General features: G+C 33.8%; 1 protein-coding gene and 2 non-coding genes across 4 annotated transcripts; 1 reads left to right on the forward strand and 2 right to left on the reverse strand.

Moving 5' to 3' along the window:
• Positions 1-1,248: 1,248 nt before the first annotated feature.
• Positions 1,249-27,763, reverse strand: LOC126769429 (uncharacterized). 2 transcript variants are annotated; one of them, XM_050488214.1, is made up of 23 exons: positions 27,623-27,763; positions 21,859-21,956; positions 20,547-20,716; positions 17,593-17,753; positions 15,948-16,095; positions 15,378-15,542; positions 14,926-14,983; positions 14,059-14,279; positions 12,967-13,069; positions 12,641-12,768; positions 12,103-12,390; positions 11,242-11,397; positions 10,160-10,282; positions 8,801-9,076; positions 8,161-8,381; positions 7,802-7,985; positions 6,852-6,929; positions 6,570-6,765; positions 5,701-6,285; positions 4,744-4,925; positions 2,356-2,545; positions 2,022-2,135; positions 1,249-1,425 (listed from the first exon to the last, which is right to left on the reverse strand). In XM_050488214.1, exons 2-23 carry the CDS (start codon positions 21,902-21,904, stop codon positions 1,355-1,357), a joined length of 3,864 nt encoding a protein of 1,287 aa, XP_050344171.1. In that variant the 5' UTR covers positions 21,905-21,956; positions 27,623-27,763; the 3' UTR covers positions 1,249-1,354. The 2 variants fall into 2 exon arrangements, with proteins under 2 accessions (XP_050344171.1, XP_050344173.1); XM_050488216.1 differs by lacking the exon at positions 6,852-6,929 and having other exon boundaries at positions 1,250-1,425.
• LOC126769798 (U5 spliceosomal RNA) lies at positions 3,371-3,487 on the reverse strand. Its single transcript, XR_007669421.1, has one exon. It is a non-coding gene; the product is annotated as a U5 spliceosomal RNA (small nuclear RNA).
• LOC126769802 (U5 spliceosomal RNA) lies at positions 4,057-4,173 on the forward strand. The gene has a single exon (XR_007669425.1). It is a non-coding gene; the product is annotated as a U5 spliceosomal RNA (small nuclear RNA).

The following is a 27,763-nucleotide window of genomic DNA, read 5'->3' on the forward strand; positions in this document are numbered from 1 at the left end:
ACGAAGTTCTTTTACGCGGCTTACAGTAAAGTGAACTGGCAGAAATTATACTCTCTCCAAGCTACCTTTCCTCTTTTTCTTTCTTACTATATATTTCTATTTTATATGTGTGTGTGTGAGCAAATTTTTTAATTTGATAATAAACATTGTGTAAGAAAATAATTGTGTGCAAGGCCAACGATATAACCTCAAATTCTATACACATGTAAATATTTGACGAGCCGGTTGGCGTGGTTGGTAGATACTTGCCTTTCACGCCGCAGGTTGTGGGTTCGATTCCCACCCAGGACATATATTTTTGTGCATGAACATGTCTGTTTGTTCTGCGTCTGGGTGTAATTATCTATATAAGTATGTATTTACAAAAGAAAAGTAGTATATGTAGTATACCAGTTGTCTGGTTTCCATAGCACAAGCTTTGTACAAGCTTAATTTGGGAACAGATGGCCGTGTGCGAAAAATGTCCTAGGGATTTTATTATATATATTATATAATATAATTTACTAATTTTTTTTAACTTATACTTCGCTATTTTATATGTAATTTTGAATATAAAATGAAATATATCAATTTTAATCCTTACTTAACACTCAAATGAGTAAACATATTTTTGAACAATCACTCTAGGGCGAGGTTAATAATATTTTTTTTATAGAATAAGAAGGCGGACGAGCATATGGGCCACCTGATGGTAAGTGGTCACCAAACGCCCTTAGAAAATGGCAATGTAAGAAATGTCAACCATCGCTTACATAGCCAATGCGCCACCAACCTTGGGAACTAAGATGTTATATCCCTTGTGCCTGTAATTACACTGGCTCACTCACCCTTCAAACCGGAACACAACAATAATTGATTTAATTCAAACAGTTAACAGCGGTTAGCGATTTCTGTGACTATAAGAATTAAATTTTGTTGTATCGGACTTCGTTGTCGTTATGTTGATGTTATATTTTAAAGGTCATCATTATGAATCGCTATTTTTAGGTTCTTGCCAAAAATCTCCTTAGTAATCGCCATTTCGGCCCTCTTAATCGGTTTCCATGAGGTCCAGATCATGAGTAAGAACTCATTTCTTTAAACTTTGAACATTCCATATGATACCTACCCATGTTCTCATTTTGAGTTTTATCTATAAAATAAAGTCTAATTAAGTAAAAAACGTCACATCCATGTTTCTTTTTTTTCAATACTAAATGATTTGGATACATTTTATCAAATAAGGAGACGAAGTAAAATTTAATACTTTATTTAATTTAACATAAATTCTTCGTTATAAATGACGGTTTCGAAAAATTATGACAATGTTCACTCGTAAACTTGATTACTGATTGCATGAAATGATTCTATTTTATTATTTTAACTTATAACTTTTTATGTTTGGAGAAATTCCTTTAATAATATTCTCCACGCAGTATGGTGTATCTGAAATGTGAAAACGTTACTTAGTATCTTTTAAAAGGAGTGCTGTAAGTGGAGTAGAAGAAAAAGATAAATAGTTAACAAATCTTTTCATACTTTTGTTATTTGTTATATGAACATATTGTTTTTGACTTTGAATCTTATCTTTATACTTGCCAAGTTACTTTTCAATAGATATTTTTTTTAATAGTAGTCTAATATATTTACTATTAATTTTATTTATAAACCCATTCGATGTACCCACGGTCAGCGTAATTCTCATATTTAATGTATGACGATAAACAACTAGTTGCCGTTTTTGGATATTCTGCATAAGAAAAATACGTTTTCTGTTCGTGATGCGGCAACACCGATCGGCGTATTACAGGGTTTATATTTTATTTTATTCACATAAAGCTAACTATTATTAATGTAGTTATGCTAATAAAAAAGAAATAAAAATAAGTTTCATACTTAAAAAATAGAGGACTCTAATTACAATAATTGCTAATAACTGTTAGAAAAGGTTTAATTTGGGCAAAGAGTTATGCTGTTCTGTCGGAAATTAAGAAAGTGAAAAAACAACTAAGTATATTACAAAATTGGAAATTTAAACTTACCAACATGAACCCATTCCTTATCATCATAACCATATTCCTTCCGAGCCTCAACGATAGCCTCGTGTAACGCATGTATTACGACCACCGCCAGAACTAAAGCTGGCTCACCGGTCGCTAAGGGAAAAAATATGTTTTTTTTTAATGCTTTACGAGTTTACTTATCTTTTAATAAAATATATTTTAATAAAAAAATAATACCTGACGATAGGTACATTAAATATTGTTTTATAAATGGCACCAATTTATTTATGCATAAACACTGTTTTGCTTCTCTTGATAATGGTGCTCTATTCCTATCTATATTTTGAATGAACATAGCAATATAATATCTTACCTTTTGAACCTAAAACCCCATTATTATTTATCGAGTTCCTGCTAAATGATACTCGAAAATCCACTGGTATATCACACGCACCAGGCGGTTTATACGTCCATGTTCGATTCGTCAAAAGTTGACCTGAAGCATCATAGATGAGATGTTCCGAGGTCCAAAGGCCTAAGCCCATCACAAACGCGCCCTCGATCTGAAAACGATAAAAGAATACGCTTTCAATAATATACATTACAATATTATTATTACGTCATGATATATTATACAATTATTTTTAATTATTTGTATAAGTTGTCGTACTCATAAATTTATATTATTACAATTTGTTGGCTTTCCGTGAAAACTGAAATAATTGACGCTGAAATATTTACGTCTTTAAACAATTTAAAATAATGATCATATAAATTGTTTTTCCTTCGCTATCGCTATAAGCTGTACACTAGTAGACAATTAATTGGTATGGACAGAACACGTAAAATAAGTGACGTAAGTATCTTTGTGTAAAAAGCGTCCTTCATATTGTATATCCAATTGAGTTAAAAAATAAATATTGTATGTTTAAGTAGCAAGAATGGCGATTGATTAAAATAACTACCTTTTAACGACATAAGATTAACAATACTTATACAATCAATAATACTTAAATATGCATGTTATGTAAAAGATCAACATTTTGTGGAATTGTCTATTCCGTAACCGTTATAAGTAGAAGCCCTTAACCCCCAGATAGCTCTGTACATGTTTTTATTTTTTAAATTGTTATTTATAGATTCTGAACCTTATGTAATAAATAATATAGTTCAAAATGTATTTAACAAATTGCTTACTTAATTTAGACAGTTCTTCTCAAAATGAAAAGCGTTGACTATTTAACGCGATATACTTTGAAACAGACACATAAGTTTAACTTAGCAATACTTCGTTAAACAATTTATTTTTATGAATCAACTTGAACACAAACGCTTAATGTTATCAATAAGTATTATTATTATTGCACTTAGCTGATAAGAGTTAATTAACCTCACCCGAAAGTGAAGCTTCAAAAATATGTTTAGACTCATTTGAGTGTTCCCCTCCACGGAAATCTTTAGTAAAAGGCGAAAGATTTATACGTTTTGAAGGGAAACCAGAGTAACCCTACATATTGAACGGAAACTATATAAGGTACAGCGAGTAAATCTTGCCAGCGCGATTCAGATATATGGATTCTTATATTAACGCCATCTAACGGAGTCACTAGACAGCGAGGTCTCTTGAATTTAGTAAATTTCTGAAAAGCGGGCTTTCGGACTTTGTTTTAAGAGTCAAGAGTTTTTTGAAATAATTCATGACATCCTATTAAATATAAGTACTTTGTTTATGTTATATTACTCCAAAAAATACATAAAAAGAATTAGTTTTTCGCTCACAAGTATTTTATAACTGTGCCAGATTTTTAATTAATAATAAAATACATAATTGCTATACATTAGAAACTGTTTAAATGCAATAAATAACGTTTGATAATATTAAGATAATTAATGTAGTGCCAAGTGTTTCTAGATCTCTCACTAGATGGCGGGCTTACAGAAATTTACTAAATTCAAGAGACCTCGCTGTCTAGTGACTCCGTTAGATGGCGTTAATATAAGAATCCATATATCTGAATCGCGCTGGCAAGATTTACTCGCTGTACCTTATATAGTTTCCGTTCAATGTGTAGGATTACTCTGGTTTCCCTTCAAAACGTATAAATCTTTCGCCTTTTACTAAAGATTTCCGTGGAGGGGAACACTCAAATGAGTCTAAACATATTTTTGAAGCCTCACTTTCGGGTGAGGTTAATTAATTCCTAACAGCAATGTATAACAATGTTTAAACTTTATTGTTAGCATGAATGAATCGTGTTCAAGTTGATCTATTAAATTATATTGTTTAACGATGTATTGCTGAAGTAAACTTATGTGTTTGTTTCCAAGTTTCCAAGTATGACCCGTAAATAGTCGTTACGACGCTTTTCATTTTAAGAACTGTCTAAATTAAATAATCGATTTGTTAAATACATTTTGAACCATATTATTTATTACATAAGGTTCAGAATCTATAAATAATAGTTTAAAAAATAAAAACATGTACAGAGCGATCTGGGGGCTAAGGGCTTCTACTTATTTATAACGGTTACGATAAGTTTCTAGTCTATTTCTCACAAAAATAAGCCTCAGCTGAACCTGACCTCAGTTCCAGATTCGGTTCCGATCTAACTTCGACCCAATCGTAACTGGACTTGTGCTTGTAAAAAACGAAAACGGTTAAACGGTAACGATTAAATTTCGATTCGATTGCGATAAAGTGACAATTTGTTAGTAGAATTGGTCTCCAGTTTATTTAAGATGATTGGTAAAAAGTACTCACCTGTCCCACGTCAAGATCAGGGTTGAGACTACGGCCTGTATCTTCCAACAGATCCACTCTGTTCACAATATGAGTTCCGCTGAGTACATCTAAGTGCACTTCTGCGGAACAAACTCCATATACGGGATATCCGACCAGGTTGTCCAGCTGTGACGTCATTGCGTTCACTTGCAGATTTATTCCTGGTAGATTTTTGTTACTTATACAGTTTTTTTACTTGGTTGTAGGACTTTATAAAGCCCGTTGTGGATAGAAATTATATATATTTCTCTCAAAGGAAAATAGGTATCCAATATACAGTATATTCATCAAAACCAAAATACATTTCCAAAATACAGTCACTCTTTTGGGAAAAACTGGTTTAAAATTCAGTAACCAGATATGACCCATACATACAAATTAAGATAAATAAAGCTTATAATTAATAAGACTTGGTGGTAAAAACCGTCTAAACTCGTACCAACCGCTCATTAAATAAGTTAGTATTAGTAACTTAGTATTAGTGTATTACGGTTGGAATGGTAAGTGAGCTAGTGCTACTACGGGCACAAATAACATAACATCTTAGTTCCAAGGTTGGTGGCGCGTTGGTGATGTAAGAAATGGTTAATATTTCTTACGGCTCCAATATCTATGGGCGGTAGTGATCACTTAATATCAGGTCCATCTACCCGCTCGCCTACTTATATTATATAAAAAAATAGATATAAGCATTAAATTGGTTATATATTCCATATAAACTATTAAATGTAGTTAGTTGAATTTAGTTTAAATATATAAATGTACTGAATACGAGTAAATAGGATTAACGTTAATCTTATTTTTAAGTTGCTAGTTAAAATATGAAGCTACTGTGGAAAAAAGTGTAAATGTCGAAGTTATGTATTCTTATTCTAAAGAAATTAACTTCGATCTTTATAAAAAAACCATGCTGAATTCTAATATGAATCAAACTACCTTTATTATATGCAGCTTTAACGACCTCTTGCCAAGTCGGCCCGTCGAGCTCTTCCTTGACAGTCTCCAATCTCTTCAACAATTCATTACAAGCTTTAACCGTCGCAAATGCTACAGCTTCACTAGTTATGCTTCCGTTACTCGCTATATTGTTCGGAGATACGAAGCTATCAGAGCCCTTAACGGTCACCATGCTTAATGGGACTTTTAAAGTGTACGCACAGACTTGGGCCACTTTCGTATTTATGCCTTGGCCCATTTCGATACCTCCATGGGACATCAAAATAGTCCCATCAGCGTGATACACAGAAATCGTTACCGAGAAATTTCCATCGTATACTATAGGATAACACATTATCGTTAGTTGTAAGCCCTTTTTCTTCCAAGCGTTATCGGCATTATATTTTTCAATTTCTGACCTTCGGTCGTTGTAATTGGTTTCCATTTTGAATGTATCTATCATGTTAATCAGGCTGTTGTGCTTGGGAGCGATGTTGATTTTTCGTATGTCGATTGGATCTATTTTGGTTATGTGCGATATCCGTTCCATTAAATGTTCTGTGATAGCTGTCCCTTCGGTAGTTGCTAATTAAGAAAGAATATCGGTCAAAATGGGCCCGAAGATGTCTATATGCTTTACATGCAAAGTGTTTTGTTTTATATTACAGAATCGTCGGATCTACACACACCTCCGGAAAAAGTATCATATTATTAAATTTGTTTCTGTAATATGTATTATAACTTTAAAATGAATAATTTACCTTTTGGATGAATTCGTTTATTTATTACATATCAATTTCCATAAAATAAAAAAAAGGGTTCGACTAATTCAAGGTCATTTAGTTATACTAATAAATAAATGAACTTACCTGGAGCTCTGCACCATGTGTTACCAGCTTTATCAGTGAGGACGCTGTACCCTTTGATGTTCCACCTTGAAGTATCATACAGATTACACATAATCGATGCTATATGTGAGCCCGACGTCTCGTTGTACGAACAACCGCAGTCCGAGTAGTAGACGATGTCTGCGTGCTGAATAACACCGTCGTTGTTCACCCCTAACTGATATTCAAACAGTTTATTTATTTTTTATTTTATGTTCATAGGTCTACAAAACAAAATGACAATCAAAAAATTCAAATGATTACATTTCTCTTGATGTAGACACGACATGCATTTTTGATTAAGTGCGAAAAAAGCTTCAAGTCTGTGACAGCAACAAAGACCTAAGATTATAAGTTTTTTTACTAGTTAAATAATTTAAACTATCGAAACAAATTTGCATTAAATTATTGTACTGTTCGCGGCTTACAACCTATTGACGCCTATGAATTGTATCTACTCGTGGTTGTTGTTGGTTGGTGTTGGTGTTATGGATAAATGTGAAGATCTTTACAATTTACTTAAGTTTTATTTAAATCTGGTTATTTATATTCAAAAGCCAAACTAAAGAAACAATAAATAATCAATTTGAGATTAAAAAAACAAAGTGATTTTGAAATTTTAATGCTATTTATATATTATTTATTGTTATTCATTTAGTACATATTATATCCGTTATATACCTGCCTCGTTTGTCTAGTGGCTTGATATAAAGCCGCAGACCCGAAGGTCCTGGGTTCAATTCCCATGTCGGGCCACTAAAAAGTTATTGGGATTTTCTGTCAGAAAATTTTCAATAGCAGCCCGGAGTCTGGAAGTTGGAAGTGTGTACACTCCCGTGCCTCGGAAAGCACGTAAAGCCGTCGGTCCTGCGCCTGAACGCTTTCCGGTCGTGTCGGATTGCCGTCGCATGAGAGTTAGGGAATAGAGAGTGCACCTGTGTTTGCGCACACACTTGTGCACTATAATATCTCCTGCGTAGTTGGCTAATCTCTCTTGAGATTGGCCGCCGTGGCCGAAATCGGTCTGGATGACATTATTATTATTATTATTATCCGTTATATAAATACGATTATTCATCAGTCTATGTGTTTATGTGCCACCTGCTGCTGTTCAGGCTATATTTACTTCTCATAAAGCTTGTTTTCAAAAGCACTGTCGTGGATGTGGTCTGGTCATAAAAGTAATTTATACATAAGACATAATGATATCCCACCTCGTACTCGAAGTAAGCCGCCTGCCGCTTGCCGATGGCTTGCATGTTGTCCGTGAGCGGCATGACGAGCGACGCGGAGCGGTTGAGCGCGTGCGCGGCGAGTGCGCAGGCGCACGCGGACAGCGCCGCGCGTGACGCCTTGCCGCCGTACGCGCCGCCCACGCGACTCACCGACACGTCCACGCTGCGGGCGACGGCGGGGTCACATACAGCGCAACCGGACAGAGCCGATGTCGTAATACAATTGAAGATTGTGCTCGACGCATTATCCTCAGGTGTGTTTTTTAGCTCAATTCGGCCCTGGCCTAATAATATTAGTCGAACCATACCAGTAAAGACGAATATATATAATGTATTACCTATTCAACGGCAAGTCCAGCGACCTGGCTACAGCTACATGCACTAAGTCCATCCACTGAGTCGCCGACCATACTCGTATCCCGCGACGCGTGTGTTCCACCCTGCAGCTCTGAGTCTCCATAGTAAAGTGGTATTGGTCTGGGATGTAGTAATGACCTTTAATGGTGTGAGTGGTATCATTGCCCTTGTCGGTTGCTTTAATTGTCACGTCTTCGCGAATCTAAAATAGCATAATTCCATGTTTAAATAATTGGATCAAAATAATATACGTTAAAGAAAATATTGAAGAAAGTGATATTTTGTTGAAAGCAGGGTTTATCACGGGCTTTAGATAGATTTTAGGAGTGTGTTTAATATATATCATCTACTGCGGCAAAAATTATTGGTAGACGACTATAGGTAGGTGGGTAAATGGTACACCCGATGGTAATTAGTCACCACCGCCCACATATCGATGTAAGAAATATTAACCATTCCTAACATCGCCAATGCGCTGCCAACCTTGGCAACTAATAAGATGTCATGAACCAATTATTTTTTAATTGCAAACGTTAATCTGTTAAGCCTAATAAAACTAAACCAACAGAGTAATTTTCCTCACTCTGTCTCCCTCATTTATTATACTGAATAAATACTCACTCGTGTTTGTTTATCGGGAGCGTTTAATGCTTCTGTTATGCTTAAAACCGGTTTAGTATCATATTTTTTATATGAAACTTTTACCAAACCGGCTGCCTTAATAGCGAGTTTTCTGGACACGGCCGCGATCAAACCAATCGGTTGGCCGTAGTACGATATCTTCTTACTAGCTAATATTTCTTCTTCGATCTCCTGCCAAGGTACTTCTTTGGGAGTGAAGGAGTTCTTTCCTGGTATATCTTTAGCGGATAAAAATGCTAAGACGCCTGGAATTTTCTGGAATATGTGAAATAAAATGTTAATATGCTCTGAAAATAATGTTTTAGGTTTAGTTTCGGACTTAATAAAAGTTATCAAAATAAACTTTTGATAGCAATTGCTTGGTTATACTTTGAATTTTTTTGTACAAAGATTTGTTCTTCTCGTCTTTGTACTTTAAGACAATGTTATAATTATAATGAACGTTATATTATACAATTATACGAATAATCTTGTATGTAACTACTGTATATAATTAAGGTAATATGTTTCCCTTCTTATCTACACTACCAATTATGTGATATTATCTCAAGTCAGCCCATTGTTCGTATTACATAAATATAGGATGTTGTATTGTATACTATATTGAAAAAACCTCTTACACTAAACATTGGCGAAACAGTCGTCGTTTCGTTCCGACTGACCATCGATTAGATATTCGTACGTAAGAAGATATTTTTGTTTATTTATGCCCTTTCATTTGATTTTTTTTAATATAGGTCTTTATTTCCTCTATTGCGCCCCATGTTAATTTTACTGTGATTTCCATAGCCTTGGCTACAAAGCGGTCGATCATAACGCTTTTAACGATCTCATTTATCAAAAAAAGTTTAGAAGACATGTGCGAAAAGATAAATATACATACGAAACGTGCTAAAATCATAACCGGGTAAAATTTAGTGAATTTGTGATTTACGGGGTATTTAATTGAATATAGCCTAATCTATCCTAGCGAAGGAGAAAAGATAAACAAACCTTAGATTTACGTATTCCATGAGATTTTGTAATAGCTCAGCTATATTTTATAGCACAAACAGTTCTTAAATAATATTTACAACGCAACACTATTCCACTGAGCTACTTATATCTAGTTTAATTTTACGTCCATAAGTTTCAAAACGACTTCCCCAACATGCAAGTCGCCATTTTTTTGCGAATCCATAATGAAAATCATAGATTATTCAAGATCAAATCGTCAACCAATGATATCGCGTCAATTCAATTTCAAAGTTGTTTATACATCCTTACTCCTGTGGTCTGAATAAGCTATACTTACTTTGACAATAGTACTCACATGATATATTAGATAGGTGAACTTACCAATGCTTCAGTGGCATCGAATTGGACGATCTCTCCGAGACAGATAGTGGATAGGACGAAGGCTACGTGCACGTCTCGAGGACCCGAAACTGCGTCGCAAGTGTACAACGCTTCGCCTGAACACTGAAAATAATAGATGCATAAATTATAACATTTGTCATGTTATACATTGGCTATGTGTATTCTGGGTGGTACAACACGCTCATCATTTGATGTACCGCTAATCATCACTACTCGATCTCGACGAGCCGGTTGGCGTGGTTGGTAGATACTTGCCTTTTCACGCCGAAGGTTGTGGGTTCAATTCCCACCCAGGACAGACATTTGTGTGCATGAACATGTTTGTTTGTCCTGAGTTTGGGTGTTTTCTATATAATTATGTATTTACAAAATAAAGGTAGTATATGTAGTATATCAGTCGTCTGGTTCCCATAACACAAGCTTTGTACAAGCTTAATTTGGGATCAGATGGCCGTGTGTGAAAAATGTCCCAGGATATTATTATTATTACTACTTAATATTGTTGTGCCCCGCAACCAAGCAACACAATATATAGCATTACAGATGATAATTAGTTTTCGTCATCAACTAACTAATTCACGGCACAAGCATTACCAACTCAGTAGACAATAAAAAATCATAGTTAACTTTTTTTTTTTGTAAAAATTATGTTAGACAATAACAATTATTATCATGAGCTGTTTGAAAAAAAATTAAATTTTGTTTAATTAAATTATATTTTATTTTATGTTTACATTGAACAAATGAAAAAAAAAATGTGCTATCGAACTGGAGGGCGTTAGTAGCTACGTTTAATAGTACAAAGTAGTTAATATCGTATATATTGTTTATGATAAGTATTAATTGTACAAAATAAACAAATAAATGAATCAAAAAATAAATTTGTTGGTTTACTTAATTGTAACATTTATTTAAAAGTTTGTAGCCGTTTCTTCGTAGGTGAATCTACATTCCAACGCGGAGCAGTAGTAGTAGTCGGAGCAGATTTAAATAAAATAATTACTTACTGTATATTCTTATTTTAATTTTGTTTATAATTAACTTGTGTGTATAGTCTTTACCTGAGACAAAGCTTCCAGTTTCGGTACAGGCTGGTTGAGCGGCCACAGGCTCTTGTCTGTATCATAGGTCTGCATGCCGCTTGACACGGGTCTGACTAGCTCACTGCCTCCGGATGCGTACCTAGGATTCACTGTAGGACTCAAGGAGAGAATTGCCTGAGGAAAGAAAAGTTATATGAGATTAAATTTACATATATTGTAAAATAAGGTTTCGATAAAAAAGTGTTTGGAAGACGATCGACTTGAAAGCCGATTGTAGTTTAAAATGATTTTACTTTTAGTTTCATATAATTTAGTAACGATTCTATATGTAACATTATGAATGAAAATTATTATTTACTTTAAATTACTTTAGCTTTTTTATATATTACATAGCTGAGACTATTCAATTTTCTATGTACGATTCAATATGTTTTTATATTGATGACGTGACTACCTCTTATTTATCCGTTTTATATCTAATGCGTGTAACAAATATATTGTTGAGAACAATATCATTAAAACTATTAAATTGTATTAGTGATTTTAAAAATATGCTAATAAAATAATTTACTGGTGGTAGAACTTTGTGCAAGCTCGTCTGGATAGGTACCACCCACTCATCAGATATTCTACCGCAAAACAGCTGTACTTGATATTGTTGTGTTCCGGTTTGAAGGGTGAGTGAGCCAGTGTAATTACAGGCACAAGGGACATAAAATCTTAGTTCCCAAGGTTGGTGGCGCATTTGATATGTAAGCGTTGGTTGACATTTTTTACAATGCCAATGTCTAAGGGCGTTGGTGACCACTTACCATCAGGTGGTCCATATGATCGTCCGCCTTCCTATTCTATATAAAAAAAATTGCAATAATTTCAAACCTTGTAAAACAATCCCAAAGCGATAGCCTTCTTACAGAACGACGCTGGTTCTGGCGGGACGTCAAGTGGGATGAGATCTTCCTGTAACTTCGCTAGCGCTATCCGCAGAGTTTCATCACTAAACAGCGGTCGACCTTTAAGAACGTTCTCAACATTTCTGGCGTGATTGTATGTAGGACTTATAGAACCATAGACTATGTTTGAAGAGAGAATTTTTTGATTTTTATCTACGTGGAAATTGAATCCAGCGTTGACTATTGCATGCGTATTTTGGGCGCGGGCCATAATCTGAAATATATAAATTCAAAATGCAATGACATCTGAGTTTATAAATATTTTAATGAGTTTCAAAATGCCGTCAGTACTACTTCACAACATTTTGGAAGTATATAGTTTTCGAATGTATTCCGCATTGGCTCAAAATCAACATTTTTTTATGTGAATATGACTGAATCAGCTGGTCATGAACTACACGGCCTCTTGAGGATGTGACACCGAATTAAAGAAAACATAATATAATTTATACTTTCTTACATACCTTGTATGTTCTTATTAAGTGGTTATTAGACAAAGGCGGTAGTTTTACGTTCAAAATAATTTGATCGTTTAATTTAGTTTTTAAGAATTTCGGCAAATTAATTTCCGTTGTCTTCAAATGCACGTCCTCTGCAAAAAATAACATCTGAATTATATAACGTACATAAAGTCTCGTGAAATCACGTGAAATTGGAAAAATATCTTAGAATACGTTACAAATTACCATGAGGCCCATATGCTCGTCCGCCTACCTATTTTATAAAAAAAAAAAAGAAATAAAATGCAAAAATCCAAATATTTAAATAAAGATATATGATAATAACAAACCCAATGTCACAGTCGCGTTGACTGTTTCAAACAAGACGAAAACGTCTGAGGGGAAGTAGGGATGTTTGTTCTTTATCGCTAAATTACCGCCAATCGTACCAACCTATGGAAAATAATATGTCTATTATGAAATTTTGAAAGAGGTATCTCCTGTTTGATATTAAGAAAATTTTATGATTTAAAATCGGGTATCTTACCCGAATTAAACTGAACTAAAATCACAAACTAAAAGCACTTATTTAGGGAAACCTTTTGGTAGTTTAGCTTATTAAATCATTTGTTTAAAAATCAATCACATGGTGGATACTATCATTACTATCATACGAGAGTGGATACTATCATACGAGACAAATAATATTCAAGAAAATACAAAAATAATTTAAAGCTTTCAGAACGTTGAGGTATTTTAACGAAATAGGAACTTGGGCCGTCTACCATCAAGTGTGAGTGAGACAGAGACAGGCACAAGGAATAAAACATTCTTAGAATTTGTGATTGGCAGGGTTTTGACGGATTATATTATTTTCAGTTGCCGCCAGTTGGGCATGTTTTTTTAATTTATTTTATTTTATTTATTTTTACTGTCTTTTTTATTTATTTTCACTGCTGACAAATGTTCTACTAATTATAGGTTATCACATCATTCGTAAATGCATCACATTATAAATAGTCATTATAATAAAGTTAATCGTTAACAAATACAAGTCCATAAAAATACAAATACATTAACATTATTAAAATTATTAAAAATATTGTGAAATTAATATTAAATTTACGATTGGATATTTACACGATTACCGCTTACCCATATATATGGTCATATATGGGCACCCTGGTGGTGCCCATATATATGCCTTCCAAATTAAATAAAATTTCAACGCTAACATTTTGTTAAGTTTTTCGTGAATGGTACAAGAACGAACGCCATTTTTTTTTATTGACACGAGTTATAATGTGTTATATTTAATTGTTCACACATTTAATGTGTATATAATAGATTATATTTTATACTGAACTAATTGCCAATGTCTATGGGCACCATGCCTTCAGGCTCCATGTTACAAAAAAAATATATAATAAAAATACACATACATTTTTAACAGGTACATTAGCTACTAATTCGAGATGGTCGTGAAACTGCTTCAAATATGAAAAATCATCATTTTTCATTTGGCTCTGAAATATTGCCATAATTTCGTGAAGTGAAAGACCAGCGCCTAGAACTAGGTTTTCGTCTATGAACATGTCTTTTAACGTGCTTATCGACGATATGTCGATATAAACACGAGGCTCACTGATTGGTGGATACACTCCTAAAACAAGATAAAAAACTGATATAGTGTCAACTGTCATTTGTCAAAAACAAAAAAATAATAATTAAAATCTTATTAATCACTCATTGAAACAAGAAAATAAAAATCGAATACTTTCCTAACAGACGATTTTAATATTTAATAATAATTAATATTATTAAGATGACTTCTTCCGATCTAATGTCGGTTACGACGTTTAGTGCCATGGGCGATCCAACGCAGGATATATTGTAGAATACAAGTGTGTTCATAAACACACGTCCATTCCCCACGCCCTTATTCTCATAGTCCAATGGACAACGAATCGACACGATCGGAGAAAGATCAGCATTAGACCCAATGGTCTTACGTACTTTCATACGCGGGACAACGCTACATGCTAACCCCGGGCACTATTGTTTTTTTGACAATGATGTTAAGTTAAGGTGTTGTATTCAATCAATCTAACTTTTAATTGATTTTGTTTTGTTTAAAATTCTGACGCATATAACTGACAAAATAACAAAATACCACAAAGAAGACTATCTGATCGATATTTAAAAGTAAATATTGTATTCGTTATACAATTCACAATAGGACTGACGTGCCTGTGTAGAACAAAAGTCCCTAAATTAAATAAAGAAAAAAAAATACAATTCACACCCACCTTTCCCTGTGTTTCCCGCCACTAAGCTGTAATTATCTGTGCCTTCTTTTGTAAGTACCTGTAATTTAAATGGATTTATTAAAATTATTATTATGTTTTATGACAACATTATCTAAAAATATAATAAACTTGGTGGTAAGGCTTTGTGCAAGCCCATCTGGGTAGTAACCTTTACATATTCTACCACCAAACAGCAATACATAGTATTATTATGTTCAAGTTTGAAATGTGAGTGAGCCAGTGAAATATCAGACACAAATGACTTCTAACATACATAACATCTTAGTTCCCATGATTGATGACGCATTGTTGATTTAAGGAATTGTTAAAATTTCCTACAGCGCCAGTGTCTACGGGTAGTGTCAGCATCAGGTATACCATTTGACTGTCATCCTATTGTACAAATTAATAAAAATGAAGTAATTATTATGTATTTCAAAGTCGAGTATTACCTTAAATATATCATTTACAGAAAAAGCCTTGTACCATCTGTTAGCATCCATTTTAATATCCAATATATTTCGGCTGTTGTGATCTATGAAACACCAATCGTCTTCGGTAATGTCTTCTTGAACACATTTTTTTGCGCATTTTAGTGTATCGAGATCTTCTAAATCCTAAAGTAAAAACCAATAGTGAATTCAAGTGTAGCAATATTAACCTAAAATAGACAGTTAATTTGAAATAACAAACAGACACTTCAGTTTCAGTTTTATTTGTTTGAATAGATCCATAGATTTCATATAAAAATGATTAGCCCTTCCATAGGTCCTTACATTTCTAACTACGCTCCGAGGTATAAGCCGAAGAATATTACGCAGATACATATATACATCAAATATTATATATGTGGATTCTAAGGTGACTTAATTGTTCCTAACTATATAGAGTTAAAAACATGATTCCTTTTGTATACATAACAACGTCACGATTAAACATTTTCAATCGCGACTTTGTTTTCGATAATGACATTACACGATTAATCAGTACGTATAGTTATATATTATTATTATAATTCTTACTTTTACTTCGTTACTGGCTTCAACATCCGAAGCAAAAGTCTTAAAAGCGTCGAGTATAGGCCGGTAGCCGGTACAGCGACATATGTTACCAGCAAACGATCGCTCTATCTGTTTCGTAGTGAGGTTTTTCTTTGACCCCTCGAACAAGCTGTTGGATAAACAAGACTGTATATGAACATATGGATTATAATAAGTAAATAGATTAGTTGGTGGTAGGGCTTTGTGTAAGATTTTGTATATCACTAAACTTAGTATTGTTGAGACCCTGTATGGAGGGTAAGTGAATACACGTGACAGAATTTCAGTTAAATTAGACACATGCAGGTTTCCTCACGATGTTTTCCTTCACCGTCAAGCGCGAGATGAATTATAACACAAATTAAACACATGAAAATTCAGTGGTGCTTGCCCGGGTTTGAACCCACGATCATCGGTTAAGATTCACACCACTGAGCAACTTGACTATAGCAACTTCAAGTTTAATAATTCCTTTATGTTAATTTCTATGTTAGTATTCATGACTTTGAGTAAATATATACGAGATTATATGTAAGAGTATAATATAAGTTCATTATTTTTTTAATTATTTTTTCTTAATAACTACTATTAGATATAATTCTTTAAGTAATAACTACTACGATATTATAATTATGGAAATTTACATATTCGATTGTAAAGACAGATAAAGGAAGTAAAAAACAATTTATGAACATACTGGCTGCCCGTGCCGACTTACGAGTAAAATAAGGATTTTTTTAAAGTACAAAGTTATAATTACTTTTTTTTAATAATAATTAACGATGTGGTAGATATTCGCCACTGTACCAGCTTCTGACAATAAACACCGTCTGTATATATATATAATATATACATTTATATATATATATATATATATATATATATATATATTATCGTCTCTCTTATATATGTATATATAGACGATAATAAATAAGCAGGTATACGACGTCACTTATTAGAATAGCAACAACGTGATGTATGTCATGTAGGTTGGTCGGTTGTCAGACGTCAAGTGTGTCGTAAAAATATAAGACGGGTGTCTATTTTATTATGAAGCCGACTGATAGAAATATAAAATATAAAGGAGTATGTCAGTAGCGCGTGTGATCGTTTGTCTAGCGACCCCTTTGGTTTTTTGGTCTCTTGCTCTCAGGACAGCGCCAGCGCCGGACGTGCGCACTGACTGATTTAATAAAATCAACATATTGGAGGACAATGGCGGCCATTAAAATAGCAATCCATTTGAATCCGCGACATATATATATATATATATATATATATATATATATATATATATATATATATAATACAGATATTGTATTGTATATCATCATCATCATCATCATCAGCCGAAAGACGTCCACTGCTGGACAAAGGCCTCCCCCAAGGATTTCCACGTTGGCCGATCTTGCGCTGCCCGCATCCAACGGCTTATTGTATATATATATACAATAATTAACTTGCAAATATCAAATAAAAATTCAGTTGAAATCACAGACAGTATATTCAATTTCATTAATTTATAAAATTATTAATTTAATTAGATACATATTTTTCGTAATACCTAAAAGTATAATGGTACCAACACAAATAGCGACCTTAAAGTTCGAAGATTATCTAAGCATACCTGTACATGTTCATGATCCAGCCAGGTGTGCAGTACCCGCACTGGGTACCGTTGAAGGCAGCCAGCCTAGTCTGCAATGCGTTGTAACCGGTTTTCCTGCATCCCACTCCTTCTATGGTTGTGATCTCCCATTCGTGGCAAGAAAGAATGTGCACCAAACACTGAAAGATATATCATTTGGCAATGATATCGTCTTGGGGCAAATTCTAATGATTCAAAACGGTTACGATGGGTTATTTAGTCTATTCTTGTTCAACTTCGAGCAAACCGCAACCAGATGGTTATGTCAGTAGAATAAAAAAACTAGATCCACAAAAGCATTGGCAGTCACAACACTCATAGCATGGTATGGTAATGACATTTGCAAATTATAAGTATGTGATGTTAAAACTATGCACTTAGGGACCAGTTATTCCAGATACTTGGGGCTCCGTGATCATGATATTTTATGGTATAAATACGTACACTATACACTAGTTTGTTTAATGTAAGTGGAAAAGTTCTAGACGACCATCTAATGGAAAATGATTATATTTACATACTAGCAGTCCGTCCCGACTATGAACGGGTATAATTTACCCAAAGCTACCTCGTCGCATTTCTCCTCAAAGTTTAAATATTTAAAATCCTTAGATGTATAGATAGAAGCTATAATAGGATGTGATAACCAAATTGCTGATGGTAGAGCTTTGTGCAAGCTCGTGTGGGTAGGTACCACCCCCCATCAGATATTCTACCGCAAAACAGCAGTACTTGGTATTGTACTGTTCCGGTTTGAAGGGCAAGTGAGACAGTGTGATTACAGGCACAAGGTACATAACATCTTCATAACAGTTCCCAAGGTTGGTGGCGCATTGGCGATGTAAGGCGATGGTTAACATTTCTTACAATGACAACGTCTAAAGACATTGATACTTATTTTGCATTAAAATTACAATTAAACATATTAGTGTGCGTGCGATCGTAAAATATTAATTGCCTGAGTTGGCAGTTCATCGCGTCATAAATTTTATTCATATATTTTATGTATAATAGGTAGGCAGACTGGTAAATGGGCCTCCAGGCTATAAGTGGACACTGCCCATAGGCATAGCGGCTGTAGTATTTCTTATACTATCTGAATAATACTCACATCGCTAATACACTACCACCTTGAGAACTAAGAGTCTAAGAGGTTATGCCCCTTGTGCCTTTGATTACCCTGGCTTACTTACCCTTCAAACACGAACAAAACAATATTACGTATTGCGTTACAATATCTAATGAGTGATACCTATACAAAAGGTTATTGTGTATTTATGTATATTTTATGCACTTCTGCAATCACGGTTCATGCCAAGGCCTACAAGACACCAGCTAAGACGCTCCATCCAGCCAGAAAAAGAATATAATTTTACTCTAACGGCTCGAAATTGAGGGCCTCAATTCTAGGGTGCCTTGGATCTCTAAGTCCAGGCCTGCTTCTCCACTTACTTGATAGTTAGTTCTAATTCTTAATTTTTAGATTTCATAACCTTAGACGTATTCAGCCAATGTACCACGCATTAGAAGAAAAAAAAATACGTTTATTGTATAACGTTTTTTTTTTTTTTTTTATAGAATAGGAAGGCGGACGAGCATATGGGCCACCTGATGGTAAGTGGTCACCAACGCTCTTAGACATTAGCATTGTAAGAAATGTCAACCATCGCTTACATATCCAATGCGCCACCAACCTTGGGAACTAAGATTTTATGTCCCTTGTGCCTGTAATTACACTGGCTCACTCACCCTTCAAACCGGAACACAACAATATCAAGTATTGCTGTTTTGCGGTAGAATATCTGATGAGTGGGTGGTACCTACCCAGACGAGCTTGCACAAAGCCCTACCACCAGTACGTCTAATTACGTGAAATAATTGCGATGTGTGTACGTATAAGCAAGGTTAAGGTTGTTTTAAAACATTGCAAAAACTTGTTATTGTATGCCTTACGCGTATGAAGTGTTCTTTTAGGTGGTAAGCGAAAATATTCCCCTAGTAATTATTTATAATAATAAGTTAGGCTATATAATAATAAATAAAGGCTGCTGCAACAGAACATTTACTATGTATCGTCAAAAGTAGTAGTGACAGACTGTGAATGTCCCACTGCTGGACTGAGCTCTTTCTTTATGGAAAAGGTTTCGAGGTTATTCCATCACGCTGATCCGATGCGGTTTGGTGGATACACATGTGGTAGAATTTCAGTGAAATTAGATACGTGCAGATTTCCTCACGAAGTTTTCCTTCACCACCGAACACGAGATGAATTACAAACTCAAATCAAACATTTGCATGCACTTGAACCCGTGATCATCGATTAAGATTCACGCGTTCTAAAAACTGGGCCATCTCGGTATAGATACTATATGGTAAATAAAAAAAAAATTTAATTAAACTGATTTGTTGTGACAAAAATAAGTCAAAGCAATAATGTGAAAAATAACACATGGAATTTTTTTTGAAATATTTTATATAAAATTAACTATTATATAACTGTTTAAAGTCGATGCCTAACCCTTAAATAATTTTCACCTTAATAACATAACTTACGTATTTAATAATTATAACATTCAGCTATTAATAAACTAAGTGAAACATATTTGAATATTTCCTTAGACTCGACAATGACAGTTTTGTAACAAACCAAATTGAGTAATTTTCACTTTTTATTGCAATCTAAATCTGACTAGTTTTTTGTACTCAATTAACTTTTTACCCACTTAAACAAAAACTAACATAATTAACAATATATAAAAATAAACTATAATTGTATATCTGAAATGTGATACGATGCATTTTAAAATGAAGACGAAAAACGATACATTTATCTCGACGGCTGTCATTTTACTAACTACGGGTAAAAAAACACTATAAAAAAGTAATTTAGTTGCCAAATCACAAATTGAAAATATATTTAAAATAAATCTTACCGAATTAACAGCAATAATTTGTTTCTCCTTACTTCCGGGATGAATTTTCGTGACAGAGACGATACATGCGCCACACCCCCCTTCATGACACATAGCCTTAGTTCCTAGGAGACCAAGGTAGTTCCTCAGATAATCATTTAGGGAAGTTGAAGGGGATACTTCAGAACCAGCTGTAAATTTTAATATTAAAAAAGTAAGCTATTATTCAATTCGTGTACTAAGGAGGCTAACACTTAAAAAAATGCAAATGTTACATTTGCTTTAATATAAAATAAAATATAATTTTACAAAAAAGATGAATTATAATTTATATTTTAAGAAATGTAATATTTTTATGTTAAATTTATTTATTATTAATAAATCTAAAGCAGTCTAGTAGAGATATTCTGTAAGAAATATCTAGAATCTCTTCGAGGAACACGATCGTAAAATGTCTGCAAGTGATTTTATGCTACATCAAGTATAATAATTAATTAAAATAATCATGCACGCGCAAAAATAGTATACCACTGTGAGTCGATTTTTTAAATTTCATAATTGAAATACAAAATTCTTACAGAACGGCACTGTTGGATTCAGTTTTAAAAAGTATGTTATTCTGATTCAGAGTTTTAAATACAAATTTCAAAATAAGAACATAAAAATATATATAAGAATTTATGTGTTAATATTTATTTATGTATTTGGGAAACATACAGCGTAATATAACACATAAACATTTGATAAAAAATAAGTCTCACATAAGCCAACAAAGTTTCCACTTTAATATTGAAACATGGAGTGAACCTAACCAGAACAAATTATTTAAAAAGCAAAACAAAAAAAATACGATAACAATATTAATGACAAATACAGTTTTTTAAGGCTTCTAAGAACTTAAATAAATTTATGTTAAGGATATCTATATTTTTGTAACGTTTATTATAATTGTCAGTTGCTCTTACCAAAAAGCGATAATATACTGTTTTATTATTATTATATGTCTTTGGCCTTATTTATCTATAATTTCACTATGTACATATTAATTATGACAGAGGTATCAGGCATAGACCCTACTCTATCTATCAATTATTATTTTTTTTATAAGCGCCGGTTTGGCAAATGACTCTACTCCACCTGATGGTAAGTGGTAGTAGAGTCCAAACGCGACGACGGCCAGTACAGTCGGGAAGAATGTTCTGTACTAGCCGTCCCCGCCTTGCCGGCCCGCAAGATGCCTCTTCACGCCTCGTTTGAAGGAACCCGGGTTATGCTAATCAAATATGTTAAAACATAACCATAGACAATTTACTACTTTTTAACATATACTTACTCAAAGAGATGTGTTCACCATTCACCGTAAAATTTATTTTGTCCATAGTTGTTTGCTTATTTTTATTCTTTATACAGATAAGTCTTCAGTATGATTACCTAGAACATGAAAAATTAAAAAAAATATCATACTTGCTTATAAACCTTGTTTAGCGGGTATGTTGTTGAACACTGTTTTTATCTTTCAGTCATCATAGATTTTACATTTGAAAGAAAAAGTATTGTTTAACGAATCATCCTTTAAACAAAGTATTGAGGGACATTTTGCATGATATAAACACGAATTATAATCACAAATTAAGCACACGAAAATTCAGTACGGTTTGAACCTGAAAACCTATTAGGATTCGCGTCCTAGCCATATATAATATCTAGCCTAGTATATAATATCTCGACTCTCTCATATTTATTTATTTTCAGCCTTTTGCCGTCCACTGCTGGACGAAAGCCTCCCCCATAGAACGCCAACCATCCCGATCTTGGGCAGTCCGCATCCATCCCGACCTGCCACCTTTTTTAAATCGTCGGCCCATCTTGTCACAGGGCGTTTGCCTAAGCATGGTCTCCACTCCAACACGTGTCGGCTCCATCGGCCATCAATGCGCCTGGAGACATGACCAGCCCACTTCCACTTCAGCGAGCTAATTCTAAGCGCGATGTCGGTGACTTTAGTTCTCTGGCGAATGTCCTCATTTCGGATTTATTCTACCAGAGAAACCCCAAGCATCGCTCGCTGAGCGACCCTAAATTTGTGGACCAGTCCTACGGTAAGTGTCCACGTTTCGGCACCGTAAGTCATTACAGGTAGGACGCACTGATTGAAGACCCTGGTCTTAAGCGACTGTGGGATCGACGATTCAAAAATATGACGTAACCTCCCGAATGCCGCCCAGCCCAAACGTATTCTTCTTTTAGCCTCCTTCTCAAAGTTGTGCCGGCCAAGTTGTATAATTTGACCTAGGTAGATATATTCCTGCACAACTTCAAGTGGAGAGCCATTTAAGACCACTGGTCTCGGGGATACATGACGGTTAGCCATAATTTCGGTCTTTTCAATGTTCATCCCGAAACCTACTTGTCTTGAAGAATCGCTCAGGCTGTTTAGCATCTCTTCCAAATCTTGCAGAGTCTCCGCCATGATGACAATGTCGTCGGCAAATCGCAGATGTGTAATGTGTTGGCCATTTATATTACCTCATCTATTAATGATAATTGAACTTTTGCGAACCCATTCGTTTAACGAAACACAAATACATTATTTATAACAGTTGTAAACATAAAAGGTATCAGTACAATAGCTTAAGATGAAATCACGACCAAAGTTAAGTAGGGCGTTAACGTTTTAACTTTCAACAAAAACATCATTGATAGAGTTTTTCATAAGAAACGTATTTTAACAAAAACGTAAGAAATACAACAAATAAAAATTAAAAACAAGCTACTGTTATAATAAAAATAATGTTATAATAAGTTATAGTTAAATATGATTAATTAAATCAAGCAAGTGATTTTGCATTTATCAACAAACATATTTAAAGCTCGTATTAAAAATAAATATTTACAAATAGGTATATTAAGGCTAGGGTATATTATTATAAACAAGATAGATGATTAAGAATTTAGAATTAGTAGTTAGTTATTTGTAATTATATTATTATATTAATTTTTATTTTATTATTTATTTATTATAATAATTATATTATTGCCTGTATCTGATCTGTGAATTAAAAAAAACACTACTTCTCAAAAAAATTAATAAATTAATTGAAATAATTTTTAGCCTTTGTCACTCGGGATTCTCACGATACTCCATTCATCCTAATTTGTGACAAGATGCCTGACATTAAAAGTTATGATTGAATAAAGAAACACATACTCGTATGTACCCCTAAAACATTACACTTCTTGGGCAATCGTGTATAACGAGCAGCTATTGAGATTCTAGTTTCCGTTTTACATTTTATTTTACCTTAAAAAAACGATTAAAAACACCTATTACATCCATATACAATTAGGATTTTTTTTTAAATTATAATGTCGTTAGAACAAAAAAAAGTATTGCAGAATATGAGCTACATCCCTTTGATTTCCCAAACTCCTGCTATTTAATAGAGCCCACCCAACACTTGTTTAATTCTATATTTGTATTAGACTTGTTCAAGTAGAACCGGTACTAGATCGCAGTCATACGTTGACTTCTTCCTAACGACACATTTATATCATAACAAGGTTATTACTTGCTTCCATTTTTTGTACTTCCATAAGTTGCGGCTAAACTACTTAAATAATTTCGATGTAATTTGCTATGAAGCAAGCTTGAACGCCAAGGAATGCTTTTCTATGCCTGCCCCCCGTAACTAATATATAGTTTTTAAAATAAGAATAACAGATTTATTATTAATATATAAGTCTCATTAAATTTATCGTAATGAGGCTTGTACGCTTATCAATGTCCTACTGTTGGTCTAAAGTCATCTTTTTTTTTGAGGAGAATGTTTGGAGCTTGTACGCTCCAATGAGGGTTGATGATTTTTAAATAGATAGGTAAATAAATGAATATAATTAAGTATTCTAAAATTTGTTTTGCTAATGTTAATAAAATTATCTACGATTTCACGATGTCTCCTTAACCGATTACGATATGAATTACAAACACAAAATAAACATGAAAATTCAATAGTGATTGCCCAATTTTGAACCCGCAATCTTCGGTTCTAGCTGGTGAACCAATCGGCTCATTTGGCATTTAATATTTTTTTCCAAACAATTGACATTGACAAAAATATTCAAATATGTTATATACAGACAAGGCCATTTTTTATTGAATCTGATTGTATAATTAATTAATGATATTTAAATTATCTACGTAAACATTGATTCGATTTTTTTTGCCCTATTCTTTAGGCTGTTTTATTGCCTATTCACCTACAAATACTGTTTGAGGTCAACGAACGACAAATTCCTTACTAACTCGGTCAGCCGGGACGACAAATAAAACACTACAGAAATCTCGCGCAAGACCGACGGCTTTACGTATTCCGAGGTCCGGGAATGTATCCGAACTTCGAGCTTTTATTGATAATCTCGATAACTATTTACTGTCTGACCCGGAACTGTAAGGTAGTATTTTAGTCATAATTACTTTTCCAATTACAGGGAGAAGTAAAGACAAAACGACTTTGACGTTGAATTGGTGTAGTATCGTTTGTCGAGATCTTGAACACTCTCTCGTACTAATTAAGAATTCGTGAAAAATAACGTCACTCATGTTTTGAATGTCACTCAAGTTGTTTTCGGGACTTTGGAAATAAGTGATTCCACTTATTTACATACATTTACTAGTATTATATTTAAAAGATACATTAATTAAGGACTGTTAGAAGTGCAAAATAATATCAAAGCTATTAGCAATCGCATGGGATATGTAAATATTCATCAGATATTCTATCGCAAACAGCAGTACTTAGTATTGTTGTGTTCCGGTTTGAAGGGTGAGTGAGCCAGTGTAATTACAGGCACAAGGGACATAACATCTCAGTTCCCAAGGTTGGTCACGCATTGGTGATGTAAGCGATGGTTAACATTTCTTACAATGCCAATGTCTATGGGCGTTGTTGGCCACTTATCATCAGGTGGCCCATATGCTCGTCCGCCTTCCTATTCTATCAAAAAAAAAATGGGTTTGTTTATCTCTAATCCTTCTTCAATTGGAATCGGTTAGTCTATAAACTTATTCAATGAACCGGGCTGGTGGATCTTGAGAATCATATAATACATACATACAAACAAATCAACATACTCTTAAGTTTATATTAGTATATATTATTTTAATACGACGTAAAATCCTGCTTCTGTAAATTATATAAACCTTGAACTTATTAATTGAAAAACTAATTATTATATATATGTTCTTCATATCAATAGCCAAATATTATAATATGGTTCATATTAATACAGCTTTATTCTAGCAATGTTCTAAGTATAGCTTTATTTAACAGATGTTGTAACTATATCTCTAAACACTTATTCACAAAGTTCTTAGTATAGCATTTTATTTATTATATTTTCTGACCAAGTTCAATGTAAGCACGTATCTGTTTGCGATGCGTCTATCGACCTCGGCACCTTGACATTTTTATGACTAGCGCGTTCAAAATGGTATACGTCTAGTGAAACATGTCCACAATCGGTATTAACTTTTTTTTACCTCTTTTTGATTGTATGTATATATATTTAATAATGGTCATTAGTCATATGGATGTTATAAAATAAAATTTGAGAATAATAATGCTCATATATATTATAATACTATTTTTCGTTGGCATGTTGGGGATGGCAGGGATTGAGTAAAAAATTCTGTGTCCTTCCTTGGGGTTCAATATTGCTTCACTCCAAATTTCATCAAGATCGGTTTAGTTGTTTAGCCGTGAAAGCTTAGCTCACAGACAGAATTACTTCCGCGTTTATAATATATGTATAGGTATGTCTCTTTAAATATTTATTCTTGTTCCAAGTATTTATTACAATTATGAATTAAATCCAATGTCGTCCCATTCTAACAGCACTCATAATTCGACACGACCGGAAACGGTTCAAGGGAGAACCAACGGCTTTACTTCTACTTCTACGACATGACTGAAATCAATGGAAGGAAAGGCAAGGAATGTCGTAGTGGTAGAATAAAGCCGTTGATTCTCGCCTTCTCCCTACTAAGAATTTTAAACAAAAATTCTTATCTCATTAACTTTTTATCGGCCCGACCCGGGGCTTGAATCTAAGACCGCGGGGTCTTTAGCCGTATAAGCCAGGCAAGACACCAAAAATGCAGTCAAAAACATAAAATATGTATACATAATGTCTGTAAACATCTTTCCCTCATATATCAATCATAAACTATGATTTGTTATCACTATTTAAGTTTCGTGTCAATCATTTTAGTTGTTTTACTAATTAATAATAAAAACAATTAAAAAAAAACACTTTTTAAAAATATCAAAGGGTAACCTAATTGTGAGCAATAAAAAATCAATTAATTTAAAGTTAAACATGGGCACGCTTAGTCCGTCAAAGCGTCACGGTAGCATCTGCAAGGGATCCCTTGGCGCTCTTGGTTAAGACGGAAAGGGTACCACTGGTTTTTTAGTGGGTATTCCGACGTTCGGGGCGAACTCGGCGTTTTGGACACCGGTGAGCCCCCTATACACTGTTCCCGTGGGTGAAACGTGGGATTCTTCCAGCGATAAAAAAGCACGCTTAGTCTGGAGATCCAAAGACAATATACATATAATAAATATATTTTATAATAGTCCTAACCGATTTCGACCACCGCGACCGGAAAGGCGCAGGACCAACGGCTTTACGTGCTTTCCGAGGCACGGAAGTGCACTCTTTCTACTTCCAGACTTCGGGCTATCATTAAAAATTTTCGGCAGAAAAACAATAATTTTTATTGACCCGACTTGGGATTTGAATCGAGGACCTCCGGATCTGCGGCCTTACATGTAGCCACTAGACCAACGAGGTAGTTACAGTCATACTTTATTAGTACAATAAATAACAAATAATAACAATTATCCAATAACTAAAAACGCTTATAAGCTTATAATAAGCTTAACTTCAATTTTGTTTATATCTTAATCATAAATTTTATATATAACATTTTATCATTATATTATAACACAAAAATGAAAATTTATATAAAATCCAATGCCTTTAAACACAATAAATTCATACAATTTAATATCACGAATAAAGAAATAACTCACCTCTCAATAATCTCGACACATTACTTTTAGTTTATCTGATAATAAAACATCACAGCACAAGTCTCAAGTATGTCAATATACTGCGTGATAACAAACCAAAATTGTGTATGCTTTAAAATTTAAATGACATTTGAAATCCGA

Source organism: Nymphalis io, chromosome 7 (assembly GCF_905147045.1).
Source record: "Nymphalis io chromosome 7, ilAglIoxx1.1, whole genome shotgun sequence".
NCBI lineage: Eukaryota > Metazoa > Arthropoda > Insecta > Lepidoptera > Nymphalidae > Nymphalis > Nymphalis io.